Here is a 22,977-nt window from a genome sequence, read left to right as displayed (position 1 = left end):
TCGCTCGTCTTTTTTGTCAACAGCATTTAATGTTGATAAAAACGTTGCACGTTGCTTGGTTTGTTTGGTTTAATTATAGTACAGTTACAGGTGGACTTGATACTATCATCATTATCTGCAAGTCAAATCACCTAACGTTTAGTTCAATTTGCAAAACCTGTTAGATTTGACAAAAACTCTGGGGATTTTATATTCCAGTTAAAACTCTGTCACAACTCCCTAAATGTAAACTTCAAACATCGATACACAGTTCGTACTTAGCAATCTTAATTGAGCCCAGCCATTAGAACCAGCCACCCGTCACAGTGTAACGGATATCGGAATCGCCATCTGCCGGCAGTCCCTTACACCGGCATGTATGTCAGCGGTGTGCCGCGGACCGGTCGGCGAGGTACACGCGAGTGTAGCAGTGTAGCTGCTGACACGGAGACAACCGATAAATATTGATAAGGAGATCGCGAGCCAATGGCTATATTAGGAAGAAGGGGAGACGCAGCGATCGCCAGTCAGGTTTATTTAGATATTAACGATAGTTGTTTGAAAACTCTCGTCGCCATTTCCTGGTAATTGAAGAGATATCTAATGTTGGTTGCTTTCTATGTTATTGAGACATAGACTTTTACGACTATTGAAGTTGTTGGGCCTTTACTGACGGTAGTATTGGCAATACCAGATAAATGGAACTGATACAGACAAACATCCAAGAATTTAGTAAAATCCGAGGAATAAAAATGTCAAGTACAGATCATACTCAGAGAAACTTCTACAACCAGCGACTTGATCAAATACCATAAGCGTAAACCAATATTTGAACATAATGGAAGTATTCAAGGTGAATGAGAATGACTGACAATGCCTTCGAATTATATAATCCTTACACTCCAAGCATGTACATAAGTATGTACGTGGAACTAACTGTTGCAACACCAGCCAACGTGTCGGAATAACAATATGATATCTGAGGCGACCAGAATAAGAATCAGTTTACTATGAAACTATAAATAACAATAAAATCAAATAAAGTAGGACCGAAGTAACCGATTAATGAAGAATCTAATAATAACAACTACACGGCACCTGCGTGAGCGCCGCACATCGGCAAAACCTTGACAAGTAAAACCGGAAAAATAACCGAATCAATAATGTTAATACCACATCAAGATAATCAATGTACCGATGTTGAATGGAGCTATGAATGAAGCAGGTATAATACACATGGGAATTTAGATTTTTGAACAACACACTGGCTTGGCTATAAATTGGTTAAGTGTATCTTAAACCATTCTTTCAAACTAGAGACGTACGTCGCTACAGTGTAATTATGATTACCAGATTCCCAATCAATTTAATTTTTTATTTCTCTGATACGACGACGACCACTCGATCAATGAGTCGATCTTCGCTCAGTTTTTTTTTTACTTATTATAATCAGCTAGTAGTGCATCTTAGCAAAGCGAGCATTGTGTTCATGTGTGTTTTGGCCCTTTTTGGTAATCAGCGACTGTATCCCTGGCCGTATCAGACTCTAGTAGAGATCTAATCCCTGTATGGAAAGGAAGATGAAGAAGAAATATACAAAAAACAAAGAAACCGTTTGGAAAAAAAAATGTTTTATTACAATACATGTATTACAAACTATACTGGGAGACTAAAGTAGATTACATCTCCTATTAATTATTATATAATATTATAGAAGTTACAATAGTGTACAGTCAGAATCGTGCCGGCCGGAGCTTTGTTGGGTCTTGATGGCAGGTTGGTGGGACAGGCTTCAACGCCTCAACACCGTCGAAAAGATCCAGCCAGCACGGCTCCCTGTCATTTTGTGTGACACAAGGGCTTCCGGGGTATGGTGGCTCGGGAAGTTCTTGTTTCGCACAGATGGGAGCCAGATGCTCAGTGCTGCCACTGCATCCACTCTATGCGGGCTGCAGTGGCTGGCTTCTGCAACGAAAAGTCGCAAAAAGCAGGCTGCGATAAGGGAAAGGCAGATCACAGCCTCCCAACCCTCCAGCAAACATAGTTAAGTTGTTTTTTGCCGGATTCCCGGTCTTCGACCCCGTAAATATGTTCAGGGACGATGAACTCGGGCAGATTCCGTCACGTCGTGTATGAAGACCCGAAGCGGTGGCATGTGTCGTGTCAGTAGTTCGCGGAGGAGACGTCGCTCCTCCACACCTTGAGGCGTGGCCTGCAAGGCGGACACGTGTGTAGGGCTGCGGGAGCGTGCGGTTCCCGTAACCCCGTACACACGTCGTGAGGCGGGACACCGTAGTGGTATCCCGACGTAGTTTTTAGTCCACTGGACTAAGTGTCGCTTCACTAGGTGTCTCTAAACTTGAATCAACTGACGTGGGAGATGAAGACCCGCTGTCTTCTCCAGCCGGCTCAGGAACTTGTGTAGTATTATCGTTAGTCTAGGGATGAAAAACAAATGTTTTGATAAGTAATGGCAGATATCCGACATATAAAGATTAGTAATAGGCAAAGACTGATGAATGAAAAAAGCTTAATAAGATGATGATTGATAAATCAAAAGCTATGTAAAGTTAAATAAAATATTATATAAGATCATGACTATGCTAGCCGAGCTACCTTGGAAGTTAATTGTTAAAATCACTAGAAAACTCCAAACGAGTTCGTGTTTCCTGCACGCTCGTGCCCGATGCTTGATGGACGAACCGAATCCAGTGGCTAATGATTTTTCTGTGTAATTCCAATTGCTTAGTTTATTATAGCCGTAAATTATTGCTTTTTTTTCTGGTTGAATTAGTATTCAGGTAGAATATTTTTTCAAGAAAATTAATTCGATGTTTGTTTGGATGATTTTTCCTCGATGTTAGAAGTGCTATTACTTATAAAAAATATTAAAATTGCATGTCACTACTATCTACTCACGTCCAGTCTACAATCACATTTATTTGCTCTACTTCAGTCCATTGTTAGTAAACAATACGTAAAAGTGGATCGAATCAATTTATCACTACCACGATATCAAAGTCACATAGGTCGATAAATAATTCAATTAATCACGAAATTATCTTGATTGCATCTGAATTATTCAATTTGTAGAAAAAGAAATAACAAAGCTCTGATAAAATAATCAAACAGTGGTAATGGAAACTTGAAACTAGTTACGACATACAAAGCAAATAGATCTGGCATAGATAGATTAAAAAATCGGTTAGCCTAAATCTAAAATGTTTATTAGACACTACACTTAATTTCGAAACCGTCACCCATTAGTAAGTGTACCGATATCTTGATAGAGATAAGAATGGGGCACAAAAATGCAAGAAAAATACTATTGACAATGCACAAAGCTAGTCAACTACAAACAAGAATAGAAATAGAGACAGTTTAACTTTAAGGTGGTTTTGTGGAATTTAAGTTACGCAGCAAACCAATGAATCGATTGCATTCTCAGAGTTCGGAATTTAACAAAGACGTGGAACAAAAGATGTTTGTGCTCAATTATAAACAAACAAAGAAATAAATAAAAGAGAACATCATGTGCATACAGCTTTCGAAACACTAAATAGCAAAACAGCTGAGGATTTGAATAAACAAAATTAATAAACAGAACAAATCTTCGAGATAATCTCATCGATAAACTACCTACTCGTACAAACATCGATATCTTTGGGAATTTTAATCCACAATCACATGATACTAGTATCTCACGTTAGCTGTTGTATGACCAGATCGCATTTATCTCTCACGTACACCTATCACTGGAGACCAACAAACAATCGATAAAGCCACAAATATAAACGGGTGCTCGTCCACTTCGCACATACAACAACAAGTTGACGAAGTAGATACAGTACACAATGGAGATAACACATGATTAACTCTAGTTCATTACAAACTCTGGGAAGATGATACCCAAACGGTTGGAGTCGATAAGTCATCTATATTAGCAGATAAAAACAGACAATAATACTCTAGTCATTAATATCATCTTTGTTAACCCTTCTGGAATGTCGCGACATGGTGGGTCATGCACACTGATCAGAACAACAAGCATATTTACCAGAGCCTCGATATAGGAGCGCACTAGCGCCAAGCCCTTGCAGTTGACCACTTTCTCGCACACCTTCACTCTCATGGTGTCACAGATCATGTTGCCGGCACTAGTGCTGGCACTGCGCGCTGCACTGCCGCCGCAATGGCCACGCACTGCAGTCTGCAGTTTGGAAACCAGCGGACGCAACGCAACGCGTCCGTCTAACTCCGTACTAAACGCTGGTATCGCTTGTGTAATTAACATTACCTACCGTATTACTAGATAATTACTTTTGCGTAATTTTTTGTACTTACTGTCTACTGTCGACTACTTGTCGCTATTTACCAACTTGTGTTGTTTTGGTTTTCACACGTTCTTACGCTATGCTTTCACTGTCTATCGGAGGAGATTGTTTGACGGGAAATTATAGTAATAACCAAAATTATTGCCGCAAATTATGCTCACTTACCATTTCAAATTCATTCAACTGCAAAATACACACGTTTACGATAAATATAAAGGAAGATCACACGTCACCATTGTTTGGAAGGACATAATGTTTTGGAGTTCACTTAACTGTTCGATGTCAAAGCACTGCATCCACACACTAATCACTAACATTTCATTTAACAAAACAACACTTTTCAAAATAACACTTTAAATGAAACAGATTATCTTTCCGGACAAATGGTTCCTAAACACGAACACACGCAAACAGCGCCATGGTTCCAACTAAACAGGTAACTACTAAATATTCCCAAAAACGTTAATTACATGCTTATCTAACGAGCCATTATCACTCGCTCCTAATATGCAGTTCACAAAGTAGTTGGAAACATATTTCAATGAGCGCGTCACTGAGGCAATGGTTTCTTATTAACTATTGCATGATTAAGTGCGCGTGATTCGATGCGAGATGGAGCGAATATCATCTCCGAAATTTACTTTTTTGCGTGCGAAGTTTCACGAAACATTTTTGGGATGTCGAGCGAGATTGATAATTGCTATGCTATTAAATTTCTCTGGATCAGTGGTGCAATCATTTGTTTTATAGCTTCTACAATTAACTCCACGACCGGATTAATTTTACGAGGCCTAAGGCATTGCAATTTGAAAGGATCCGGCTATCAATTGGAGAGCTAACTTGATTGACTCGAGCTGAAGAGATTATTATCACAAGTTGATAAATAGATTGACAATAGAAATTTCCAAGTGAATGCTTCAGAACACGAGAATGGACAACCTTAGATCAGACAAATCAGTAAGAAATATTTTGAAAAAAGATGTTGACATAGTCATACCTCTGTGTAATATGTGATTGAATAGATAAATAAAGAGGCAAAGGCGATACCGTGTAGCCTACTGACCGATTACTTAAACGACAAAGTACGATGACAACCAGAAAACAATACAAATGACAAGAACACTACTTATGCTCAACCAATTAACCCAGTGCACGTGAAACTAAATGCAATGGCAGCCAGTCCGCGGCTAACCGCAAACGATCAGGTGGATATAGGCTTAGAAAGTACTGGAAGAATTATAGCGACATTATTTAAAGATAGTTTTCTTATATTTGATCGAATTTCTAAAGATATTACCATCGAGTTTAGTAGGGTGGAATGATCATTAGAAATGGCGACGGCAGCTGATGGTCATGTTCATGATATGGGATCGCTGATAGTAACGTCGATTGAGATTGTAATGATGATTTTAATGGTATTGGAAATAGTTATACTTACCGCTTTACTACGGAACGCTCCGTAAACATTCCACTATGTGTTCAACTTTATCGGTACTGTTTTATTTTGCATTTGTGTCGTAAAGAAAACTAAATTGCCAATTAATTCAATACATATCTTATGAATACTTTGAAGTAGAAATTAGTTGAATTTAGTTATTACTTTCGCGGAAAAATGCTGTAAACACTAGAAATATAGGTACTACTCATGAGTATTTAACGTCAATTTCGTATTCTAATCTATTCGTGATTTGTGTTCAATGATTCATCGCCATTCACAGAACTTCTTCAGTTTTTTCGATTAAACAATTGCAGGTGAATCATAACAATAAAGTTACCGTGAACAACGGAGTTCATTCCCTAGCTAGACAAAAAATAGTATACCTACCACAATTACTAACACTAGACTAGACTATAATTAAATAGGATTCAAGTTTAACTGTTACGGTAAACGGATAATGGAAATACGCATTTTAATCACAGTTTACTACACTTTCAAACTAACATCTATCAGATTTAACGATACAAGTACAGCCATCTATCGCAGTAAGAATGAACTTCTAACAACTTGACTTACCCACTGAGCATACTACAGTAGATATTCGATTCATGATAATATATTCATTAACTGCTACGCCTATTGCTACTAGAGGCATTATCGATATTTGTTGTTTTTGTTGCCAACACAGTACTTACACACACGGCTGTTATATAAATGATACCAATATTAAAACCGTGTAGACCCATGGCCGATATATTATCTTAGTGCTTTAAAAAATAGTTGCAAATCTCTAAAAAATATCACCTCTGGGATAAATACGTGTCCTAAAAGTTTCAATAGCCGCTCACAGAGGTTCTACTGTACTTGAATGTTGAAACTGAGTTTTATGCTACCTAAGTAGAACTCACCTCTAAATCTCTAAATACATCTCTGATGTCAGGTTTCCTGGCTCGGGAAGCGGCTCGCTTCCTCCTCACAGTTCTGTTGAGTCGCCTGACGCGTCTGCGGACTGCAGCGGCCTGTTCCCTGGGCAGCGGCCGGACTGCCTCACCCAGCTGGGCCTCGGTGACCTCCAGCCCGGCCTGGAACGGCGCTGCTAGTGATCCAAGACCAGCCGCTTGGAGCCACTCGGTCTCCAATTCTCCTTCTGTATGGACAAAGATATAGAAATTATTATCAAACACCAAAACCAGATGTTCACGGCAGATTACCTTACAGCTAATTATAATAACGAGGTTCCCATAATTTTGTCGACCAAATTGAGTCCATAATCACTAAGTTACATTAAAAAACTAATTTCCAACCTTTTTGTTCACAACAAATGACTCAAAAAACGTATAAAGGCTCACTTATTGCTTATTTTGCTTAGTCAGACACAATTTGCGATCGCCATATACGTTTTTGTTCGGATCAAAATCTTCCGCCATGTTTATTTTTTTCTCAAGTAATGATTGTGAGCTTATTAATGCGATATCAGCGTTATATCTGAGAGGTTTACGCCTCATTAATATACGGCACATCTGTCAGAAGGCTTGATTATTTCATAGAAGAATGAGACGACGCCTTTTTTGTCTGTAAAACAAAGTATGAGCGCCTTTGCCAAGGCCTTGCACGATTTTTTTAAACAATTGTGTTACGAAATGACTAACTAGTTAGTTTAAAAAAACGCGAGGTCATAAGCACAGCTTATTTGCACGCACATATTGTGGAGCTAATGGTAGCACCGTGGCAAAGCATAGACAATATAAAGCTAAATATACGAGGAAGCCATGGTTGTATTGTTTCCGCACGATTTGTGTAAAGATGTATAAGTTGTTGGCAGAAAAAAAACTAAACAAGGAAATAATTTACCTACAAACAAATTAACAGCCGTAAATAAGCAGCATCTGAGACTGAAGTGTTTATCCTCTCACGAAAAGCCAAATTGCGAACGTGATATTGATAAACTTAACAAATAAAATTAAACTTTTGAAGTTTTACGCATTGTTAAAAGCTTTTAGAAGACAGTAATAAATAACTAAGTAACATGTAAACTGGTGTAGAGGGCAGGATGCTTACATTTGCAGTTTGTACCTAAATATAGTCCGTCCGTCTGTCCGTGTGACTCAGCGGCAAGCGCCATGTAAAGCCCTTCGTGTTATTTATTGCGGTTCAAGTGTGAACTGCGGACGATTGACTTATTTTATTGCTATTTTTTATATTTTATTGAGAAATACCGCATTTACGTCAATCGGTATTGTTTAATTTAAAATTGTTCCCAGTAGGTAAGTTAAGTTATATTTAGAATACTCAAAATATGAAATTAAATAGGGGTCGACAACCTGTTTAACCGGTAAGTGACATTTATCACAAAAATCTAGAAAATTGAGACTTTTAGTTGAAAGTCACGATACCAACCAATTAAGTTAAACTACTATAGTACCAGCTTAGGTACTATTTCGGTGCAATATGAACATCCAAACAAACATTAAACACTTGTTTTTGGAGTAGGAGCACTAAGATTGTTTAAATTACCAAGTCAGCCTGAAGGATTTATCGCCTGTAAGTTGCTTACTGAAACAGTAGCAATGTGCTAAGTGTTTATGTGAATTAAGTTCCCTACTTAATTCCTGTTCAGTTCCTTAGTCACCGCCAGTCGGCGCATCGGTCAGTGTGTGCAAATATTTACTCGGTTTCAACACAAGCTTTCGCGTCGAAGTTTCACTAAAGAGATATACTTATGTACAAGTAAGTATAGCTAAATGGAAACAAAGCTATAATATTATTTGAAGTAGTAGATAAGTATTAATTAGATGGAAAATCTCTAGCCTTTTGCATTTTTCCTGGACTAGGTACTACGAATATTTCGAGATTTTTATGAAAAAGTTGCAACAATCTATTTTATTAAATTACGAAATTAATCTTCATTTGTGTTTGAGTTTGTTCAGTGAAATGTTTTCATTCAAAAACGCTCGATCATTTTTGTTTTCGAAACTTTCTTTATTTTTTTAAATTACGTACTCTCTACACCCGCAGCACAAAGCACAGTATACAGCGTGTGGTTTATTTCAGCAGCCGCCGCGGAACACAGGATGTTATTTGTTTAGCCAACCTCTCAATTTGCCGGTTGTAGTGAAATGCAGGCGAAGTGTGTTTGTTGTTCGTATCTTTTATGGCTCGATATTTTTTCATACTGTTCTAGATAGAACACGTTTTGATTCTATTTAAACTATTAAGATTATGTAATAACGTTTTCAATAGATTTTTAAGTTGGGTACTTAGAACATTAATGTATGACAAGTATTTAAGTAAAGACATTTAGAAGCCCATTTAAATAAAAGTTCAACTTTGTTTTCCAGCGGCAACGACAAAGCAGATAAAGATTTAATGACTACTCCCAACGACCCGATCACACACAGTTTGTTTAAAGATTGAACATCTCAATGTAAACACAGTTTTTAAGAACCACATTAAAACGACCACACATTATCTATGAGATTTTGTTTTTAACTAACAATCTACCTAGACATACTAAATTCAAAGACCCCTAAATATAAGCACTCAATAACGTGGTAAGTTTCATTTAAAAAATACTATTCTAATTAAATTGAATAGAAAATAAGCTAATAAGAATGTAAACTAAACGCTCACTATAACAATTGAAATATTGAATCACTCACCGATCACATATTTGGCTTGGAACCGACATAGCGCACCCATAACACACATGGATCCCACCACACACCACTAGCGACACAGCTATGCGACAACACAGACGGGACAATTTCTCCGGAACAACACACAATTATACTAATTACACTTCATTTAACGCATCGGGGCCAAACTAAACTGCACTAACGTACAATTGTACCAATGTACACCCCACCACACAATATCGTTTGCCAAAACAACGATAACGATAGATTTTAACGCGACGACTTGAGTGGGTGGGTGTACGACGTCACAGGTGAATCTTACTGACGTAGAAGTCAGTCAGTCTGGAGTGATGTTATGTCATGACTCACGTTATGTATGATTTCATGAATGGATATCAAAGTACCTAATGATGGATTTGCGTTACGTTTTTGATGTAAGATACCGGCAACTAGTCATTCTTTATCAATTGTGGATCTTTCTTAAAGGGATAAAACAAAGTGCGAATGATGAAATTTTCAGTGCGTTTGTTAGAAATAATATGTTGATCTCAGATAAATTCGATGAAATACTTTTTCTTAGTAATGTAATGTCATTGTTACATTGTGAGTTTTTTCTGATTGCACTCGGAAAATCACCGGAACACTGACAAACTCTGAATTTTTGGAAAAGTTGAGGGAGATTTTAGTGAGTTAGGAATAACATTGTCTTAAGAAGACCAAAAAGAAAGAAGATTTATACGAATTCAATTAACTAAGTATAAGTCCAAATCTTAACTCAAAGGAACTCAGAGATCTTAACAATGCAGTAATTATAACATTAGCTACCGTAAGTAAGATTCACGCGCGAAAACAATAACATGTCATAGACACCGGTAGCGATACTACAACAGCTCCTAAGTGACGTGACGTCAAAATCTGCAGCGCTAACGTGACGTCGACGTCGAGCGTCGCGGCGCGGCACACTGCGCGGGCGCCGGCGATCCCGGATTATTATGGTCATGTATTTATAGATCGGATTCAAACACGGGATACAGTTCAATTATTTCCGCTCATTCAATGAACTGTAACTTTCCATTTTAACGGAGAACTTTAGGACAAATTCTTTTATTTAAAAAGTATCTTTGAATAGCCACCAAAAATCTCTGTGATCAATAAAACCATAATTATCAGCTAATCGGGTCATCATGAATGAATGATTACACCTCAATAATATCCGACCTGCTATCTAGTATAGAATATATTTGCCGGTACTATACACCAACTAATCGACATACAACTTTGACATATCATTCAGACGTCTGAAAATATTTAATTGCATGCGTCTAAATAACAGACAAGCTTATATCCTTGAACTAATTAGAGAAAAATCTATAAATATTCTTATTTACGTCCTGAAATACATTTTGTAGATTACCGGCATTATAATTGTGAAGTTAAGACATAGTCGAGTCTAAATAGAAACATCGTGGGCACGTTAGACGATGCACTTTCCTCCGACCTCTAGCTAGTCACGGACGGACAGAAACTATTTGTGTCAACGCACTGCCGCGTCTAGACGCGCTATATTTACCCCGCGGATTCACTCACACGTCACTCTTTATGAACTGTCATTGTGACACATGTAATATTTAGAGACTATCCTAACCTTTGTACATTTAAAAATCTAAGTAACAGTGTCGGTGGCAGTACTTCTACCTAGAATGTGTGTAATGCTCAAGGAAACATCAAACGGTTTATCTATAAGAATCTTGTATCAATCGCATTGCATCTAACATTGAACCAGAGCTAGTTAAGACTCAAAGCCGAATCTAAATGTAAGGGGAAAGAAGAGATACAAATCAAGAAAATAGAAGAAGAATAAACACCCGTACACTCAATGACACAGAAGAAAATAAATAGAAATAGAATACTGACCTGCACAGGACATCGTTTGCAGGACAAACAGCCCGTGGATACGGACTTTAACCATTTTACTAAGTTTATTAAAATATGCATATAATCCAAAACTTGATGAAACTTGAACTTGCACGCTTGATAAGCACGAACATGCACGAAACTTTTAAGTTACACTTTAAGCACTTTAGATGTACTCTTAACTGTAGCAAGAAGCACACTGACCCACAGGAGTCAAAATATCAATGATAACGTTGGGGATGCATTCCCAACCCCCACCCCTTCACTGATAACAACCACGGCAATTAGGAGAACAATGGACCGTCTCCGACAGTTCCAGGAATGCTCACTAACTAATCACCGTGTGGTGTTTTTCTAAACCACCTTAACTGTTACTGTTTCCTACTGTTAACGTGTGACTTCTTTCTTTAAACTATTATTTAATCAGTTGTCAGACAACACTAAATATTATTTAGTTCATTAATACTTTTAAAATAAATCAGTTTGTAAGAAACCTGTTTAAATAAATCCGTTTCTTGCAAATATTTGTCATTCGTTAATTTTGAGGTAGGTACTAGTATCATTAAGGATTCATTAAATTGTTTAATTTGATATTACTTAAATAGGTATAATGAGGCTTAATGATTTACCTTGAAATCATAAAGCTTTCTATTCATTCATGCAGTTGGACTCTTATAGCAGCTATCTCTATACCTACATAGGAGCGATTTTCATCTATGAACAGTCCCGAGAAACAGATCCTTTAATTTATGTAAATAACTACATAAGAATCCGTTACGTAATCGAAATTCAAATTTTCTTTCAAACTCGTATAAAATAGCAAAACATTGCGAAACTCCATTGAATTAGAATCCAATATCTTTCTTTATCATTTACATAACGACAGCCATGTTTGCGTCTTATGACATGTCAAGATTAATCTCATGGTGAATGGTGGAAAACTACGGAGATGTAATTGATTCGCAATCTATGGGAAATTTAATGAAAAGTTAGGGGGTAAGATTTCAAAAGTACCTTTTAGCCGGTTTCTAGGTGAACCTCGTACTACACTGGATGTGGATCAATTTGTAGGTACACGTAATAATAGAATCATTAAAATATCGTCGAATTATTAATGTCCTTATAGAAAATTCTGCTATCGAGTGCAAAAAGATCATGAAAAGAATTAAAAAATTTATGAATAACGAATCGATCCCGAATAAAAATGGTAGAACTATCACAGCCATGTTTTAGGATAAGAGAATTTTATGCAGAAATGAAGAAAAATCTTAAAAAATATTGAGAGGTTTAAGAACACAAGATGGTAGTTAAAAATAAATAAATACGAATTACTTACTTAACACTAGAAGATACGCGTTGTACAAATGCATGGTGGTTTCCCATTAAAAATAATGAAAGTCAACAAGATTGACAACTGTGCTACACAGAATTTTCTTCCGAAATGATTTCAAATCTTTGTATTTTTCTGCTGAGAACAACAGATAAAGGATGAATGATAAGGCTGAGCATTGGTGTCGGATTTAAATATAGAATTAATCTATGTAGTAACACATCTATGTTGTTTATCTGTGGCTTGTAACACTTTTTATCTTTTTGCGCATTTACGTAGTTGTGCAGGCCCTTGAAGCGATGATTGGCTATTTTTATTGAGAAATAACCTTATTTATTATTTGATTATGATATTACGTCTCATACAAAAATAAAACTCTTGAATAATTGTGGCTTTTTCCAATCGGTTTCAAATGATACGAACTTTATCAGAACAGGTGAGAGTAAATATGTATGACCGAGTACATCATTGAAATACCAATTTAATGATAATAATAATTTTGGGTTAGCCGTAACTTACTAATCCTTTAAACAATGGAGTTTCAATGAGTTTGTTCCAATAACTTTCTATTGTTTTCTTATCGTAGCTTCACAGTTTGACATGTCATTCATTACTTAAAACCAAAATATCATAAAGTACTATTATGTTCCCGTTTTACGACCCCAAACAATGGTGCCAATATTCTTAGTACCTACAAGGGAGCAGGTAGGTATCTACCTAAATATTTTGTAATTCCCACAACAACATATCATTGTTTTGAAAACATTTTTAGAGTAGGTAAACATTTTTCTTCAAAACTATGGCTAATATAGTAGGTGTGTGAGTTTTTATGATAAAATATTTTAAACGAGTTTCTATTTATTATAGAACTTTATAAACTATAGGTAATAACAATAAAAATAAATCTATTAAATCTGACTGTCACGCGAAAATTGATGATCACAGAAGCTGAAAATGTCTAACACCGACTTGACTAACTGTGCTTTATTTAACCGTAGACGGGTTTTGCACAGCATCAAACAAACCCTGATGAAATTGTTCAGCTCTAAGAGCCTACGAGTCTGTAACCAAGCACGCTCGGAACACAACCTAATGATGCAGTAAATTACCGATATAACAGATTAATTGACGCCACGTATAAAATAATAACGATATAGGAAGCGAGACAATAGCTAGGGCCTAGCTGCCGAGACATATCTGAGCTAAGCACTAGGATTTATTGCCTTTTAATAACTAGGAAGCAACGAGCACATACCTAGGCAGCCTAGGTACACAGTTAGGAATACTAAACAGATGTTTGTGTACTGGAAGTCGATAAAATATTTTTTTTTTTTTTTTTTTTTTTAAAAAAAAAAAAAAACGTTGCCCTACATTAGGATTTTCTCCTGTGTCGTGGGTGCGTTTACAAACATACAAGTTCACATGCACATGACACCCAGACCCGAAACAACAATTTGTGGATCACACAAAGAGTTGCTCCGTGCGGGAATCGAACCCGCTACCCGTTGCGCGGCAGCCAGTTGTCCAGCCACCGCACCAACCGTGCAGTCATAATAATAATAAAAAATAATAATAAATGTGTATATTACGTGCGTGTATGTTGTGCAGTGATGTCATGGCAGTCAATTAAATGGCGATCGGTGAGATTGTACTCGTATCGTGTAATAAAATGCAACATCATGCTTGTCAGCCGACGAAATATGTATCTCCTATATATCTATAGTCAATAGTATATATGTTGTTTGATATACTTAAATATAAATAGTTTAAGATAAAAACCTCTGTCTATCTGTACCTACAGGTAGTGATGTCAGTCTCATCAACTTTTTACATAGATATCTTACCTATGTAATATGTTTTCACATGTTTAAACATAACAATAAGTGTTGCAATCTTTGCTCTGCATGAGACCAGACTATTACTACTTATATATCAAGTCCCAAGGTCTACTTAAGCATAATTAAGTAGAATAATTACACTGAATAATTCGTTGCGTGTACAAATTGATAATATCTGAAACTACTTTTTTTAACAGGTTTTATTTGGATTTGACAGTTAAAATCTTCAAATAAGGACTACAATTGACGATGACGTCTCAGACTGAAGCTAATCTAATATTGCTGGAAGACCACACAACATTATCAATCAAAATAAATAATACCACGGACACAATGGCGTACAATGGCGTTCAAAATAACGAAACAAACAAAAACGTGTCTCTATTATAAGGATGTACCGTTACAGTCGCGGCCAAATTTATTCGCCCACTCTATCGAGGATAGTATGTTAAGTACATGAACTTGACGAGAATCGATTACTGAGCGCGGACTCGATTTCGCTTACCGATGCAATGCAAATGATCCACTTTTATCGAGATGACATTCGGATTAAGGATTCGATCCAAATGTACTGTATGAGTTTGTGACACTTTCCCATGAGTGTCGACCATCGCAATTTGAAATGTGGTTCGTGAATACGTGGGTGTTAATGCGAATTCTCTTTTCTTGTGGTTCCCTAACGTGTAATTTTAAATAAAGAATTTTCTTAAGATTTTGTTGAAGAAACCTCGTACTTCATTTAATTAAGAATTGATCGAGAGATTAATTCCGATCTAAATGTGTAGTTACAACCTCTCAAGTTACAAGATAAAGCCCTAATTGATAAAATAATAATTTAAAAGTAAAGTAAAAACTACTAATTAATAAATAGAGCACGCATCTGCTCAGTAACTCCACACTCGGCGTCCGACTTACACACAGTAGCTTGATTAGCATCGCTCTTGATTTCTTCTCGAGCCCTACTTCACCACTTTGAGCTATAGCTTATCAAGCTATCACGCCAGAGACAGCTTACTATGCTACTCACACTCCGATATTCTTGAATAGTCGCCGCATATTATTATAAAAAGTATGATGGACGTCGACATTTCGTTGCGTGCGCGCGCGCATGCGAGCATACCAATGCGTCGGTTGCTAGGCAACGGATGTGACAGCCTGGAATATGATTTTCATTTTGATTGTATAATAATATTATGAGTAATGTGACTTTCTGACGGATTTTTGGTGCAGTTGTTGAAAGCGTTCTTGGTAAAACGGAGTAACCAAAATATTTTTAAATCCAAACACTTCAAGCAAAATTCCAAAAATACTTTGATTGAAATCATCACGATCATGTTAATCTGTTACAAGGCCACAAGACTCCACAGTCCAGTATAGGTCTTCCCCGATGACTTACAGATGGATTCCACTGCAATAGAGGCGTTCCATTTCAAATTGAAATAAGGTAATCCGTAAATCCTTTCGATTAATTAAATTAATACATCTTATGATAACATTAATCTAAATTAATCCAAATTGTAATCCGCGGATTAAATAATGTATTTATTTATGAAAACAGTACATACATGTGTTGTGCAGTTATAAAAAATGGTCAAAATTACCTGTTTAATGTTTATTTATTATTTATTTTATTTTTAGCCGTGGTCGATAAAATTACTTGTTACTTGTAATTTAATCCAATAGTCTCTACCAACCGTCTTTCCACATTCGATATTTCCTAATCTCAGTGCCAATTATATCCTAAATCATTATTCCTATCCCATTAATTTCCAGAGACATGTAAACAACGCCGGGTAGACGCAGCCATGTCAGCATGTGGCGTGTCATGGCTTCCCACGCGCATGCGAACGGGCCCGCGGGGCGTGACGAGTCTTACCCTCACTTCCTGAAGGAGATGACAGCTACAAAAACTGTTTGTTCTCCCGTGAGAATATACTGTTTATACTAGCGAAGTATATTGAATCTTATTCGGAAGTTAATTAGAATGTATTGACGTAAGACAATTTATTAATTAAACACTTTATCGGCTGAAGGTAGAAACGGCTTTCATTCATTACTTTTTAAGTTTATAAACAAACCTTTGTTTTATGATTACAGACTTTCTCAAATACTATCGAAGCACGCGTCTCATGCGTCTAGAATAATACACGTTTCCATAGTTTGCTACAAAAAGTACAATTACAAGCAATCGAATGCATTGTCAGTTGCAGCGATTACTGCTCGCTTGTAAATACGGCAAATGTTTAGCAGATAACACTTTCCAACTGAGTTTTTGCTGCCAAATGCTCATCTCGCGAGTTTCCCAAGCAAAACCAAAGAAAGTAATGCGTTGTTTTCATTATCGTGTATCGGAACAATGGCGGCGGAGACAATGCGCGTGCGCAGCCCCCGCTCCCACGTGAAAGTGCTTGTCTGTTTGTATGTCACCTCGTCCGTCTTACACATAGAAACTGTCCCCTGTCTATATACTGCAAACAGATAAATCAACCACGTTCGACTCGACGAGGATTTCACCCAATATAATTATCTATAAACGCCATCTTTGATTTCAACAAAGATTTGCTCCTGCGCAGAAACTTGTGAATAGATTTTATCTTGAATGATGAAGTTGTTACATTGGTTAACAATTTCTTAGAACTTACATAAATAATTAATTAATCAATCCGTTGCAGGATTATCTGATTAACTGTAGTAAGCTGGTCAGTAAACATTGTAAATTGAAAAATGTTCTTTTAATTTTGTCCTTAAATGTACTCATGTAGTCTGTGCTACTTAATAATTATCTGTCATTTGTGGTATCCTGTGCTGGGCTTGTTTACACGGCGCTGTCCTGGGAATATGATTGCCCGTAATAAATAGTTCGTAAAGCAATTATATTCAGTTTCATGGACGTAATGGAAAACAATATTAATTTGCATCGCTTGATGGCTTTCTGAAGTTAACAATAATTATACACTTACAACACTTACATGTACAGATATGTACTAAAGTAATATCTGTTCAGTCTGTCGTATCATAATATTGATCATTACAATATCCAAATTAAAAACACGTCCATTGTTTGATCGCCCAAGTTTTTGTAGCGGTTCTAATACTAATGATTAATTCAATATCACCGTTAGCAATGTAGAGCCATGTAATTATTCATGTTTAAATTTGAATTAAACAAAAACTATCGTCCCGCTAAATGCAGAGATGACGGTATCCAACAAAAACTACTGAAGCTAATTAAAATCGTTCCACGAAAATTGTTTGGAATAATAAAAATATAAGTGTACAATTACAAACTTATATAATACAAGTGATTATATATAAAATAAAAGAAAAATGGTCAGCGAGGTTCATTCTGAGCGGCACAAAAAAGTTTGTGTATGATTTATCCGACCAAAATGGCGTCCTACGCCTGTCCAAATGTAGGCTGGATGTGTAGGTGTCAGCATTTGCAGACAAATTTGGACAATTACAATAATTTGCATGATGTGGGTCAGGTTGAGGCGCCCAGGACATGAGTAATGGCAATTGTCAAAATAATGAGCAATGACAACGTGAATTAGGAAAGTAGGTTAGACGCGACATTATTACGCTGACACTGTAAACTGAATCAAAATTTTAATTGACTGAATTGGATATCAAGGGTGCCAATGACCGTAGCTTTTACAATAAAAATGTCAGGATGTATGTATAGTGTTATATGCAGCTCTTTGTACATAGGTACTAATTAATTACACTAAACATTAAATGTGATCCTAAATAGAGTTATTCTAGTACTAAATGGGTCAGCATGGACATCCATAAAACACGAGGAAATGTAACAATACAAATGTATTAATTATGTATAATTTACGTTAATTGAATAATTCCTAATTCGAATGTCAACAAATTAAATGCTAGATAACCATAGACGTATGAATGATCATTACACCGCAGGTGGTCCTCAACAATATAATATCGACCGCTTCCTTAAAAAGCAAATCAGGAAATTCTTAGAATAGGAACATAATTTAAGACATATTAAAGATCAACCAAATATTTTGGATTTTAGGGTAAGTAGAATGATTAGCGCTAAGTATAAATTAGTGAATAGCTTTTTAACTAATCGTTAAGTTAATGTATTTACTAAACGAAGAAATCTTTAAGAAGAATTCCAACAATGATATTAATGATGTGTGTCATTACCGTCAACCGTGGTCATTGTATTGATACATGAATAGCAACAAACGTATATTGTAGGTAAGTATATAAATGTTTATAGCATTAACCACTCGGATGTTTTACTTCGTTCTATTGGCACTGTTGGCAGTGACAAAAAATATGGTATTTAAGTGTGTGCAATTTTTTTAAATGCAGCTGAATGACAAGGAAAATATTGCAATAATATTGGTATTATTGTATTTTTAAATGGTTTTCAAAATTTCCTATAAATCCAAGAATAACCGGTAACTAGCAAAAAGCAATGAATTGAAACGATCTTGAGCTACAAACTGCTTTATACTTAAAGCTGACATTGGCATGTTCCGGATTTTGTCATTCATAGATTAGCGACGCGTAGTGCCATAGTGCCACCAATTTACTCACTTCTGTACTTGACGGTGGCGCTAGTGTCTTTTTTGGGAGACTTATTTACTGTGAGATTTGATTAATTCAAAAACACTGCATAGTACTTTATACCTTGTAATAAGCGACTTAGAAACGAAATTTCCATCTCTAAATACTTCGGCGTCTCATCCGCTTAGCCCATAATTAGCAACTGCAGTTATATCCTTTCTTTCTCTGCCATTATACACGCCATTGTGTTTCCATTGATAATTAGCTGAGGTCGCGTGTGACGGTAATTGACAATGAGCGGCATTGACCCGCGGGACAGGTCGGAACTTCCTAACTTTTGGAATTAGCAACACTCGCTAGATTACTTCTGCGTTGTATTTATTGAATTTGGAATCTTTGTAGTCACAATTTGTCGTAAATTTGAATAAAATATGCAAATACAGTTGCTTTATGCAGTTTTATCAGCAGAACGAGTGCGATACAAGACGATAAATATTCAGAGCAGTGATAAAGCTGTGGCTGTGATGATCTAATTTATGTGAATGACATTTTCTAGAAGTGGGACAATGACATACGTGGACGGGGACTGTTTGATGTATTTAAAGCACCTTATCTCGTAGTAATAAGGATGTAATTTGATCAGTCGTGTTAAGATTTTGCCATTTTTTACAATTAAGTTGAAGTGCAATGTTTGGCGACCTCAACACTAGTGATGTCATGCTTTAATGTGTGACAATGAGTTAGCGCGGTGTCAGCGGCGTGCTGTCAGTATCGAAGACGCACAAGGCTGCGTTAAAGGAAATAATCACTTGTATAGCCTTTGTTGGGTAATGGATTAGAGTGCTTTGTACATCCCGGGTATTCTCCATTGATAGAGTTTAGTTTAATTCATCACTTCCATGACGATTTCGACTATTGTGACTGGTTTACATTTTTATTCCGACATTAATTTAGTACTTATTTCATAATTTTAATGCTAAGTAGTCCTTGATGTAGGTAAGGATTGTTCCAAGCGTAGGTCCCCATGTGAGAATTTCGCAGCAGTTGCTACTTCGTTCCGGCACAGGTAATATGGTCTTGTCTTTAAAACCAGTTATGTTATAAATCCCATTATATTAAGCATTCAAAATAAAGGATTACTATGACGGACAGGTTGTCAAGGCATGCAAAGTTAATCACAACTGGAATCAAACCGTGTACCGACCTCGAGCAATCGTTCATCCTTCGTAGACCAGCCGCGATACATATCTAGCAGCTCATTTTACTTGCAGATGGAGGCACGTCAAACAATCGAATAACAATCGATAAAAAATTAAGTATTACTTACTGCCAACTCGATCTGAGATTGAAGATACTACGGACCCACTACAATGCATTACATACTTTATGTAGACGACATAAGAGCTATGTTCGTGATGGATTGTAGTGGAGATAGAGGTAAGCTTGACCGTACTGACGATTGCTATGCAGAATTGCGTAGACGAAACAAAATACTTATGTTAATCAGTAATCTACTCAAACAGGATCTGAGGCCAGATACTGTTGGTTCATTGGATAGATTTTTGGTTGCAAATATTTTAAATTTGCAATATGTACTCACGCATTAGTTAATCTTCATTTATTTTATGGCACTACATACTTTAAGTAATCTTACTTAATTTCTATTTGGTAGAAATTGCTCCAACTTTACTTTGAAATACAGCCTTTTAATTTACATATTTGTCCATTACTGGTGCAATACTTTGGTTAGAGGTTGGACCAACGATTTAGAAGCGAAGTATCATGAAACATTACGTCATCGACGCATACGACTTCGCGCCTTGTCGCCACACCCGCGGCAATGGCGGACAAATCTTATTTGCTTACATTGCAAACGAATTTTAGTTCCAAAGTCTTTTATAACTTCTCTAATATTAAGAATTTCTAGTCTTGTTCAACGGGTGGAAGCAAATGTTTGTCTTGCTGAATACAGCTGCAAAATGTAATGTTCGTGGACAAAAAGCGCGTCCATTGTTTGCACATTCCACGAGGAGTTTAATTCTCTGCTATTGTTCAATGAAATAATATTTGACTTCGTGTCACGTTAGTTTTACCTTGAACCTTTGACCGCAGACTATCGGACACAATCAACCAACACAGAATCCCCATTCTCCCAGTTAATAAAAAACTAAATTGCCACTCAATTATTAGAATTTGATTGGAAATTGCAAACTATAAGCAATCAACAAAAGGGAGATGCCGACATCTTAATATAGGTATTATTATTGTAAACGCTAGCACCGTTACTGGCAAACCGATCACAACCGTTGGGAGCAAAAAATTAAATCGACACGTAACAAAAACTAGTTTCCTTTGCCAATCTGCTCCATTTAAAAAAAAGTAAAAATAAACGGAAGAATAATACATTAATAATAGATGTTTATGTGTGGCAATCATTGTATTGTCAATTAAAAATGTTTATGAAGGTGAATGACCCGCGGAATTGGATACAGTTCCTTTTGATAATTGGTAGAAATTATTGGAACTAAGTGTTATTGGTTGTAATAAAACGGTCCAGGAAATAGATAAATAACGGGAAAATACTAAAATGAATCTAAACTACATTACAGAAATAACAGTTCATGTTTATTTTGTAAAATCCAACTACATAGTAAAATCCAACTACATACTTGTCAGAGCTTAATTGTATTATTCGTAAATATTATGTTATTACACGTACTACGCACATTAAACTAGCTTCTAAACTATCCGAACCCGCCCACACGAGGAATGCAATAAATAACACAGAATACTTAACACTGTGACGCCATTGACGCCAGTTCGCGGCTTTTTTCCAATGAATGAATGTTTGACAAGACGTAGACGAAGTAAAAATAAAATGGCGACGTAAATAAACTCGTACCTAGTTATGTATAAACAACAGAGTAACAGAGGTGCGGCGGACATATTGTTGTATTCCAAGACAACAACACTATGATCTCTGTTTTGTTTTACACCTAATTTATTGTATTTTTCATATTTTTATATGAAATGAAAATAACAAACAAATTAATTAATTTCATAATTTATTTTTTTTATTTTATTAGTAAGGGATATTTATCAACCGCATGAATTTCATTATCAATCACCACATATTATTTTAACCTACCTAGCTATTTGTAGATCACTCATTTCGAAAAATACCATTTTATATAATTTGAAAATTCCTATATATGTATAAAATATACTTATTTTTAATACCACAACATTGTACTGTGCATAAATAATAAAGTGCTATAATTTATTTAAATCTGAATTTAGAACATTTTTTGCTATCAAGGTTGTTACAAATATAAAAACAACGGTGCTTAATATAATCAGCAATTAGTACCTACTTACTTAATATTATGTAGATGTAGAATGAATGTCACAATGCAATGTATTGAACCACCACGTGCTTGTTTGACAGCCAAAGCCATTAATATAAATTAAATCATTGCATTACTTCCTACGCAAGTAAAGAACTGCCTAATTACGTATAGCAATAGCCGATAGCAATACTCCTAGTCATTTGCATACATCAATTAAAATTAAGAAGGCCATCGTCATTTCAAGATCACTCGCTAAACTATAATATTTTCATAAGTAATTGAATTTCATAACTGGTTCAAAAGCAATTACATATTTCGATTGTATGAAAAAATCAAAGTCATTAAGTCGAATGTTGCAAGAAGGTCGGCCAGGTAAGTAAATGAGATCAAATTAATTCAATGTTTGTGAGGCTGGACATTCATCTGTTAAGTACATACATTTTATATTAATGTTTTTGAGAAATCAATTGGTAATTGCGTATTTCCCGAAGTCCAGGACCCATTTTAATTCAAGTTTTCCTAAGTAAGTTAGTAGGTTCTGAAGCTAAGTCTGTCTTTTCAACTGTTTTAAACTGGAAATGTACGCAACCAATTAGTAAGTCTCAACAATTTAC

At 36.1% G+C, this 22,977-nt stretch overlaps 1 protein-coding gene across 9 annotated transcripts in view; it reads right to left on the bottom strand.

The window, feature by feature from the left end:
- Positions 1–22,977, bottom strand: part of LOC118271711 (rho GTPase-activating protein conundrum) — an 89,641-nt gene that overhangs the window by 5,511 nt on the left and 61,153 nt on the right. For 7 of the 9 annotated variants that reach the window (XM_035587877.2, XM_035587885.2, XM_035587893.2 and 4 more), the window contains one exon: positions 6,660–6,898. In XM_035587877.2, the coding sequence (XP_035443770.2) occupies positions 6,660–6,898 (239 nt within the window). Of the gene's footprint in view, positions 1–6,659; positions 6,899–9,410; positions 9,571–12,636; positions 12,805–22,977 lie in introns of those variants that run through there. The other 2 variants (XM_035587944.2, XM_035587935.2) reach the window with 2 other exon arrangements.

Source organism: Spodoptera frugiperda, chromosome 15, assembly GCF_023101765.2.
Source record: "Spodoptera frugiperda isolate SF20-4 chromosome 15, AGI-APGP_CSIRO_Sfru_2.0, whole genome shotgun sequence".
NCBI lineage: Eukaryota > Metazoa > Arthropoda > Insecta > Lepidoptera > Noctuidae > Spodoptera > Spodoptera frugiperda.
This window is presented reverse-complemented; position numbering and strand designations above follow the sequence as displayed.